The sequence below is a fragment of the Crocuta crocuta genome, unplaced genomic scaffold (genome assembly GCF_008692635.1).
Source record: "Crocuta crocuta isolate KB4526 unplaced genomic scaffold, BGI_CrCroc_1.0 scaffold3, whole genome shotgun sequence".
In the NCBI taxonomy this organism is placed as follows: Eukaryota; Metazoa; Chordata; class Mammalia; order Carnivora; family Hyaenidae; genus Crocuta; species Crocuta crocuta.
In genome coordinates this window covers 8,481,907-8,492,311 of record NW_027529934.1, presented here as the reverse complement: position 1 = coordinate 8,492,311, position 10,405 = coordinate 8,481,907, and the positions used below count along the sequence as shown (strand labels likewise).

General features: G+C 40.6%; 1 protein-coding gene across 1 annotated transcript in view; it reads right to left on the bottom strand.

Annotated features, from left to right (window-relative positions):
- Window positions 1–6,949: 6,949 nt before the first annotated feature.
- DHX9 (DExH-box helicase 9) overlaps window positions 6,950–10,405 on the bottom strand; it is a 53,260-nt gene continuing 49,804 nt past the window's right edge. Inside the window, exons 27-28 of the mRNA XM_077763361.1 lie at window positions 9,960–10,160; window positions 6,950–7,307 (exon numbers count right to left, since the gene is read on the bottom strand). Of these exons, the coding sequence (XP_077619487.1) occupies window positions 6,950–7,307; window positions 9,960–10,160 (559 nt within the window). The remainder of the gene's footprint in view (window positions 7,308–9,959; window positions 10,161–10,405) is intronic.

The window sequence follows — 10,405 nt, the reverse complement described above, 5'->3', positions numbered from 1 at the left end:
TGCCTTCATTGAATGATTCATTTTAACCTTTTTTAATAACAGCTTTGCGATATGATTCACAAATGATAAATTCACCTCTTAAATTATATATAATTCAACACTATTTGGTATATTTTTGATAGGTACCACCATCATCACTATTTAACTCCAAACCAAATGTGTTTTTATTTTTTTTAAGAGAGAGTGAGCGAGCACGTGTGTGCATGTGCACATAAGCTGGGGAAGGGCAGAAGGAGAGGGAGAAGCACAAGCTCCAGGCTCAGCAATGGAGCACGAAAGCCCAACAGCACGGGGCTCCATTTCACTATCTTGAGATGATGACCTGAGCCGAAATCAAGTCAGGTGCTTAACCGAAAGAGCCACCCAGACGCCCCTGGAGGGAATTTTAAAATCTCTTTTGAGGAGAATTAGGATTTGTCTGCCTTTGACCTAGAAAGTAGGTTGAGATAAGTGGTAGGCAGAATGACCTCCCCAAAGATGTCCACATCCTAATCCCCAGAACCTGTGAATACATACCTTACATGGCAAAAGGGACTTTGCAAATGTGATTAAAGTTGAGGACCTTGAGGAGAGGAAAGTGTCCCTGATTATCCAGGTAGGTCCAATATAATCAGTACTTAAAAGTGGGAGTGGGAGGCAGGAGAGTGGGTAAAGGCGGTGAGACTAAAGAGGTGAGAGAAATTGAAAACCAGAGAGGGACTCAATCCATTGTTGCTGCCTCTGAAGGTGGAGGAAGGAAGCCAAACCCAAGGAAAGCAGTTGGCCATTAGAAGCTGAGAGCAGCCCTCAGCTGATAACCATTCAGGAAACAGCTGCAAAAAACTGAATCCTGCCAGCCATTCAAATAAGCAGGGAAACAAATCCTCTCCTGAAACTTCCAGAAAGTTCCTGTCACCATCCTGACTTTAGCCCAGGGGCACTCATGTCAGTCTTCAACCTACATAAGTGTGAGATAATAAATTGGTGTTAAACCTTTGAAGTTGTGGTCAGTTATTACACTGGAAAGGAGAGATGGGAAGGTGAAGGAGGGAGAAAACTTGGTGAAAGATCAAATTTCTTAGAAAATCTGAAAAATGGTTTTGCATGCTGTAAGGACATGAGAATAGGAGAAAAAAAAAACAAAAAACACCTACTCTGAAGTGAGCCTAGGAAAAGAGAAATTGCTTGGAAACCAATGGCCGCAACAGATAAAAGGTAGGTAACCAGTGAGTGAGCAGTGTGCTCTTGCAAAGCTATTGCTTTTTGCTCACTCTCAAAAGATCCTGTCTTTGTCAATCACCTCTTCCTGAAGCCAAAAAAGGGAAGTGGAGGAAGAGGATTTGAAATGGAAAATTCCTCCTCCTAAAGCTCATTACATTCATTGTAGAAAGACTGTTCTTGTTAAAGCTTCCATGGACAGTACCTGAAATTATGTCACCCAGTTAACAAGGCCTGTGTAAAAAATTAAAGACTGCTGACGAAATGAGAAAAACCTTGCCTTATTCAAATCTCAGCCTCAAGAGATTCTCTATGGCAACACAGGGTCACCTTTGCTAAGTTTCTGTATTGTTTGCCTCTTATTTTGGATTTCCTGGTCTCCTGCAGTTGAACCTAATTCTATATAATATAGTGCTGTAGTGTTGTCTTACTTTATTTCAGTTACTAGCAGATAAGTGGGAATGAATCAGGAATTAGCTATAAACTTAATTTTTTATTTATTTTAACATTTTAATTTTATTTTTATTTAATTTGGCTATAAACTTAAGTTTTGCCTACTACCTACATAGAATACCTAATGCTTACTGGACTAAGAGTATCAAAAACAATGTTTAAAACCACATTTGTTTTCGGGGTGTGCCTAGCCAACTCCGTCTGTTAAGCATCTGGGCCACCTAAGGTGCTGAAAATTTCTTAGAATATAGGCACTAGGTCTTAGGAACATGACATCTCCCACTGTACTGTGCATTCTAAGTAACAACTGCTAAACAGTTTTAAAGAATGATACTGGGGTGTCTCTGCCTGTGCTAAAAGACTGAAATGAGATTTACAATACAGGACTTTTTAAGGACATTTTATCAAAGTTGCCTGGGGATGAAAATGTTAGGATTCTAGAGGTCAAAGACTGGTAGAATCAAGATTAGAAGAGTGGTGTGTGGTGTGGAATGAAAAGGAATGAATTTGGACCCCTTTCTGCCTTTTTGCAATACCGGCAGTGGGAGCGGAGCCTTCCTATTCCATTACAATGTCAGTAGCAGCTAGAGCAGAGCCTCAACTAAAGAGCACAGTGGGACCCACAATACCAAGGCCTGCTGTCGGTTTATAAAGTAGAAGCAGTGAAACTGGCTACACATCAAGGGACAGAGAGCCATTCCTTTGGCAGCACAGGGTGCAAAACCGTTGCTCTGATTATAGGAGCAAGTTGCCATTCTTTGTGAGACAGCTGTCCTGAAGTGTTCTCTTCTAGATTGAAGTTAACAACCAGAAAGCATTACATTTGAGGACAGGGGTAGATTTTTTCCCCCAATTATTAAAATTAAAGACTATATAAATATAGTACACTTTTAGTGGATTGAACCAAATCAGGTTCTTAAAGTGAGTACAGAAACACGCGTTTGAAGGGTCTGAGAACTAGGGAAACTTTTAAGTAGAAGAATGTTGTGTGCATGCCTTCTGATGGAGAGTCCACAGCATTCACCATATTCTCAAAGGAGCCTCTCAGGCCACAGAAGCTTCTGACCACTGATACGGGTAATATTTAAGTCTCTTTTCACATATTATTATTCAATTGAAGCCTAACAGTGGTCTTCTAACAAAATTGTATTGTGTTTTCTACAGAACATTCTCATTTGTTCTGTAGAAAACTCGGACAACTTTTTAACTTTTTAAATACTGAACATGACAATACAAAATTTTTGGTCATTTTTCGGATTTTGTATAAGATGCACATTTATTTTACTTAATAAAATTCTGAAGCCATTGACAGATATCATTAGAATATTAGTTTAATTTGGAAAAGCTTAGAGCTATTACTAATGCCAAAAAAAACTGGATTTTATTTAGATCAGAGGGTTAATCAAATCCTATTGTACTTCCTATTATTTTAATATGGAATATACTGTATAGGTTTACCAATATGAGAAGTGTTAAACACTGGATTAAATAATTTCCTTTAATGCCTCTAAATTTCTAGGTTTGAAAGGAATATGCAGTTTCAAAGTTTGGAAATTCCTGAATGACCTCCCATTAAGATTATCCTAGGGGGACCAACTTGTGCAGTTTGTGCACGACTTTTCCAGTTTTAGTACCTTCCGTGTCTCAGTCCTGGGCAAACTGGGACAGTTGGGTCACCCTAATTAGTGCCCAGGAAATAGATTCTTTCCTAAAAGCAAAATTATCACTAAAGTAGTTTAATTACTGTAATCAATTAGCTCTGATTCAATAGTAAGTTTTCCGTACGATTCAGAAGCCTTTCACACTACACCTAATAGGACAGTCTACAAATATCACATGACACAAACACACTAACTTGTCTTCTGGCCAAACTTGGAGACTTTTAGGCAAATCAAGTGGAATTCAGGAACCGTTTTTCCCGTCAAAACCAAAACCCGTCTCTGTTCCAGTGTAATTCATAATCCCGTTTTTGGTGGTGTTTCTCTTATCCCAATTTTGTCAGGAAACTGGCTTTCAAACATGTGCTTTGCCACAGTTGATGTCCTCTTTCTAGATGTCTGTGCTGACCCGAAGCTGACACAACTGTTCATGGTCTCCTGGTCTGTTTCTTTGGCATAGGTGAGGTCCAGAGGATTTTTATGTGCACACTCATAACATAGGAGACCCCATCAAACTGTAGCTGTTGCTTAAGGACACAGCGCTGACATAGCCTCTTGACACAGACTCTGAGGAGCATGGCTTCCTGGAACTGGCACCTCCGCTTATTCCCCTTCTCTCTGGGCCCAAAGGCAACTCTACAATTCTCTTCTAGAACACCCTCACCTCAAAGAAAGCTATTGACTGAGACATCACTGCTACAATCTTCAAACTGTTCTGCCCAGATCACAAGACCCCAAAGACCACCGAGGAGGCAACTGCGATGCAAGCACACGAGGGTCTTTATTCAAGCTCGAGCAGGGACTCCAACGCACCCCGACACAGCGGTGATGGTATGGAGCCCAGAACTCCGGGTCGCAGGGCTTTTATTGTGGGTACAGTGGGATTCGGGGCTGCCCAGCTTGGCAGTCTCCGGATAGGTTGATTTTTAGCACATGCTGTCTCGTCAGTACCCGATTGGCTTGGCCCATCTGGCTTGACCGCAAACTGCCAACAGGAACGTCTTGGGACATAGACGCCTCTTTTAAACTGATTGGCTGCTGCTGTCGTTAGGGAAGTAACTAAGGGCAGGCTGCCTAAGTACTTCCTGCGGTTTTTTGGGTTCGGGCCTAGTTCACCCTCAAGATGGAGGTTTTTTTCCTAAAATGGAGTCGGTTAGGTTTACGTCTCACAAAACTTGGAAGTACACAGTGAAGACGCCATCACCCAACAGGTCTGTTTTCATCCCTGCCTAAATTTCTAGCAGGGCAGGCCCAATTTTATCAGTGCCAACTTTCCCTACACCTCCAAACCCCACTGTGTTGTGATCTTTCTTCCCAATCCTTTCCGTGTCTAGCCCCTTTCATCTCCTGAATGGGGAAGGGGGGTGGGGTGGGAGCTTAATAATCACCTCTGTTCTGGAATCGCTTTCCAGTCATCTTGCACCTGCAACATCCTTAAACTGAATATTCTCTTTGTTCTAGGCAGATGTAGAAGGATGTTTGAAAAAGGAAACACAGCACATTGGTTGATATCTCCAGGTATTTTTTTTATTTTTGAGAGAAAGACAGGGGGGTGGGGGGAGACACAGAGTCCAAAACAGGCTCCAGGCTCTAAGCTGTTTGTCAGCACAAAGCTCAACTCAGGGATTGAACTCATGAACCTCTGAGATCGTAACCTGAGCCAAAGCCAAAAGCTTAACAGGCTGAGCCACGAGGAGCCCTAGTATCTCCAGGTATTAATATGCCACAAAATCCTCCTCCACATGGCCTTCTGCTCCATGTGTCTGATCATTTTTTCAAAGGAATGACTTCTGAAGGTTACAATGGATTCTTCTGACAATTAAAACCAACTTGACTTCCACTTACAGCCGTGACAGTCTGATGGTTGATTTTCCTCCCCACTCCCATGCAAACAACTAGAAAACCAAATTACCTATTTAAAAAAACCCTACACACACAAAGCTGTTATCTCCATACATGTAACTAGTAGATCACAGCAGAGGAAGGAAGAGCCAAGCAAGCACAAGCAGTTTCATGGAGCTCAAAGGACAGAGGCTGTTTTAGGGAAGGCAGCTAGAATTTGTGGAGCAAAAAGGCAGGAAGGAGCCACAAAGAAAAGAGCTCTGGAAATCTGCCTAGGCATTTCCTTAGGTTTTTAGCCAAAGACTAATAAAAGATTATTAGAACGATGCCTAACTGCTTTTTTCATGTTCTAGAGAATGTAATCTGACCTCTCAGCCATTCTGGTCTTTTGATTTCTCACTCATAGTTACACTTGTTGGAGAAAGAAGTACCAGATGAATGAGGTATTACTGAATGTATGCCTTCTGTGGGAGTTTTCAGCACATGTGCAAAAGTAAGAGAAAGCATGGTCCACTGATGAGGCTAAAAGTTCAGTATGGTTGGGAAGTAGGACTGAGGCTGGAGATGGAGAGGGGAGAAGGGAGAGAAGCTTCTATTCTGAAGGCTCACCAGGAGTGGGTGGCGGTGGTATGAGACTTGTATGGGAATGTTTACTCCAGCTGTAGCATCACTGCACTTCCAAGTGAACACAGGCCTGAAGAGAACAGGCAGTTGGTTTACGAAAGCACAACTGGAAAATGTTTTGGGAGAACAGACTACATCCATATGGCAATTTATAAGGCTTTGGCCTAAAGCAGCTAAATCTCCTGTGATTACAACCCCCCCCCACAGATGAACAGGGCAACACAGTACAGGATGGGGATAGGGCACAGGGTGAATTAGGTGGTTCTCTTCAGTCTGGAGAGTGCGGAGTTCTTGGTGTCTGTGCGATATCCAAGCAGCAGTTGTTAATATGATCTGATGCTCAGAAAGGAAATCGCAGTTGGAGATACAATCTTGAGATCTGCAGCTTTAAGACATGAGGCTAATTCTACTCAATCCAAAGCCTTTGTAATCTCTCCTGTACTGTGCTATTTCTCAAGTCAGAAGCGTGAAAATTTATTGAAAACCATATAGTGTTATAAATGTATAAATATCTCTACTAAAATCCACTGATCCATTGGTGAAGCTTCATTTAGCTTTGACTTCTAACCGTTAAAGAGTTTTGTGGGTTAATTTTAAAATTCTAATTAAAATTAATTTTTACACTACAAACTAACTAAAGAAAAAGCTAACCCTGGTCTTAGATTTTTCAAAGAAAAAGCTTGGGAAAAAGTCAAAATGTTCAGCCCTAGGTCAAAAGTTTTATTCAAGTGCAGAGGTCCATGTGAAATTGTGTACTGGCCAGAATTTGCTGTAATAACAATTCCATTTCAAGACTATTTATTCTAACTACAACATGTAGGAACTATCACTTGGTATACATTAGAAAACTGAAAGCACAATTTTTCCTGTGAAGCTTAAAACTAATAGATGTAACTGGCACTGTAAAATAAGTCTACTGTATAAGGTCAACAATGAACTACATGGCCAGTATTTGGTATAATACTTTATTTTCTATTGTAGTAAACTAAAGCCAAGAAAATATCAAGTTAATTTTAAGGGCAAATCTTTACTCCTTAAAGAAAAAATACAAACTGTGGTACTTTTATAACAGATCATTATATTTTACATAATATAAACAAAACCACTAATGGATCTAGCTATATGCTTGGTTTCCTTAAACTATTAACGAACCACACAATGAATGGAAAATGGGTTTACTTACTGGCATCAAATAAACTTGGGAAAATGGGTAGCATGCAAAAAAAAAAAATTTTTTTTTNCCCAGATCCTCTGAAGCCGCCTCCACCACCCCCTCTGTAGTCTCCTCCTGAGACACCTCTGAAGCCACCTCGGGCACCTCCCCTATAGCCTCCACCAAAGCCTGACCGAAAGGAGTTGGGGCCACTACCAAAGCCGCTGCCACCAAAGCCTCCACTACCACCACCATAGCCTCCGCCACCTCCGTAGCCTCCGCTGCCATAGCCTCCACCACCATAACCAGAGGTTCCCCATCTATATCCACTTCCATTGTCATATCGAGCCATCTTGGGAGGACGTGGACCATCTCCATACCTAGGAAAAGTACGAAAATCACCGTTGTAGCAAAGCATCCGTAATACTTCTTAGCCACTTACAAAAAATAAACATTTAGTCATATTTGAAAATTTAATACATAAAGGGAACAGGCCAAGTGCACAAATGCAAACTGAAATGAACTGAAATGAACTAAACTGTTATTCCAAAACAGGAGGATGTATCAACTAATGGTAACCATCTGTTTTTCTAAAGTTCTTTCTGGTTCATTCTCAAAGATCTTTATTTTTGGCCATATGTCCTTACAACTTAAGCTAGTTTGCTTTCACTGAGGCAATGCCTATACAGCATTCTATGAAGGAAATAATACATAAAGAAGAGATTGCTGGAGTTGGCAATCAGTTATTTGATCTTTATCACCAAGTATTTTCCTTCATTAACTCTGAAATATGTTTTTGAAAAATGTCTGTGGGGATTTATTTTCACCTACATCTGTTTCATGTGGCAAAACAATAAAAATGAGGGGTAATGAAAACTGCATAAATCAGATGTCTCACCAACAGCCTCAATGCAGCATACCCCAAACTGCTTACTCCTCCTTCGCAGCTTTTCTGAGAGACTAGCACTATGAATTCAGCAGCCGTCCGGGACAGAAACGTGGCTGGGGTCGGTCTTCATTCCTTCCATGCGCTACCCCCCCCACTGCAATCCATCACCAGTTCCTCCCAACTCTCCTGCAAACCCATCTAATCCTTGCTTCTCTCCATCTCAGTTCTCCCTACTGTGATTGAGGCTATCATTATATTCACGCAACTCAGACTTTTTCGTGTATTTATCCCATCCTTTCTACATCTGGACTTCTGTCCTTCACAAAGCAGATTATACGTGAAGCCTCCTTAATCACTCTCTCTCCTGCCGAAAGTAAGCTCTCCTCTCCTAAACACCTATGAGCACTGCAGTTGTTATCTGCCTGTGACAATTATCTACCTTTCTTTTTGAAGACTCTTCTCAGTAATTTTTTTATATATTTGACCCACTGGAAAGGGCAAATATAGCACGATAAATAAGAGCATTGTTTTAGGAGTCACTACGGTCTTAGTCTGAACCCAGTCCTACCATTCACTAGCTGTATGGCCTTGGGTCTGAACTTCTCTGTGCCAGTTTCCTTATTCATATTAAAGGGAACAGAGATCTATCTACATCACAGATAGATCAAATATTAGAAAAGCACTTAAGCACAGTGTCTGGCACACAATGAATACTATCTATATGATTAATAAATTTTAAAAAGTAAATCAGTTGTAACAAAATGGGACCCAGAATCCATAAGGCACAAAACAGTTCTATATATTAAAATTATAATAGTTTATAACCAAACGCAGTAAGTGATCCTTGAAATATTAAGAAATATTTTTGGGTAACTAGAAAAACTTTAGTATGTTTGTATATTAGATAATGTTATTATAACACATAAACTTTTGGGGTGTGATCACGGTATTGCAGCTATGTGCTTTAAAGATACACTAAGTATACCAATGTAATATACTGTAACCTCTGCGAGTTAGTCACAAAGGATTAAACAAAAGCAGGTGGGTCTGTGCACAGATATATGAAAGCAAGTGGCACAAGATGCTGATGATTAGGGAGTTTAAGTTATGTGACTATATGGGTTTTTCACTGTACTACTATTCCTCTGCCTTCTCTGTAGCTATCAAATATTTCCAAATAAGTTGTGGGCAAGTAAAGATTAAAAAGGTGAAAAAAAGTGAACCAAAGACACAAATTTTAAGAATTATGAGAAATTTCACCCTTCAAGATACATTTTTCTCTTTAAAAAGTTTATTCATTTTGAGAGAGAGTGAGAGCAAGCTAGGTAGGGGCAGAGAGAGAGAGGGGGGGAGGGAGAGACTATCCCAAGCAGGCTCTATGCTGTCAGTGCAGAGCCTGACTTGAAGCTGGCACTCAACAATCCATGAGATCATGACCTGAGACAAAATCAAGAGTTGGAAGCTTAACCAACTTGAGTCATCCAGGCATTCCAAGATATTCACATTCTTTCATTTTCCTAAGATAAACCTTGAGGCTTTTCATTTGAAGAAGTGGCAATTTAACACCCCATCAACATTTTTTTGCTAGAGGTGGCAGAACAGTACTGTGGAAAGAGAACGGTCTGGACTCTGTCACTTTCCGGTCATGTGACCCACCCTTGACTCTATAAGTACTTTCAAGGTCCCTTTCAAACTCCCAATATATGCACTGACATAATACATCAGTAACAGAAACAAAACTTAGTAACATCTTTCTGAGTGTGTTAACCAGCTTTATATTTCATATTCAGTGTAGGTCTAGAATTTTAACTTAAAATAACCAGGTCTCTAATAGTTAACTGTGGGGATTTTAGGCCAGTATAAGATTACTGCCCTCTGGGCGCCTGAGTGGCTCAGCTAGTTAAGCATCTGACTCTTGATCTCAGCTCAGGTCATGATCTCATGATTTGTGAGATCAAGCTCCCATCAACTCCATGCTCACAGCTTGGAGCCTGCTTGGAATTCATTCTCTCCTCATCTCTCTGTCCCCCCACTCTCATGTTCTCTCCCTCTCAAAATAAATAAATAGTTAAAAAGAAGAAGAAGAAGAAAAAAAGATTACTGTCCTCAGCTTGGTTCAAAGAAAAGTTACTGCAGTACTCACCGCGTACTGCCAATCATGAGGTTGATACCGGCAGCTGATGGCCTAGAAATCTGGCGGATCATGTTCAGCATATGCTCATTAACGGGGTCCAACTGGCTGATGATATTAGGTTGTTTGGTTACTTCAACAACCAGGGCCTCCATGGCTGCCCGGAGAGCAGTGATACAGGCAGCAGCCTCATGAGATATTTGCAGTCTAATCCTAAAATAGAGAAAAACGATAAAGTACAAGAAGGGGACACACAGCAAAAGACTACTGTCTCCTGATTTCATACATGGTATCTGAGAGAATAAATTTCACTTCTTAACAACTACAGGTATGAAGAATGATAACCATCTACACTAACTTTTTAAGACTCACTGCTAGCTACTACTGGCAGGTACTGTGAACCCATAAGTCTTTCAAGCAAAATACTGTTAGGTTAGCAATGTAGATCACTTAGCTTC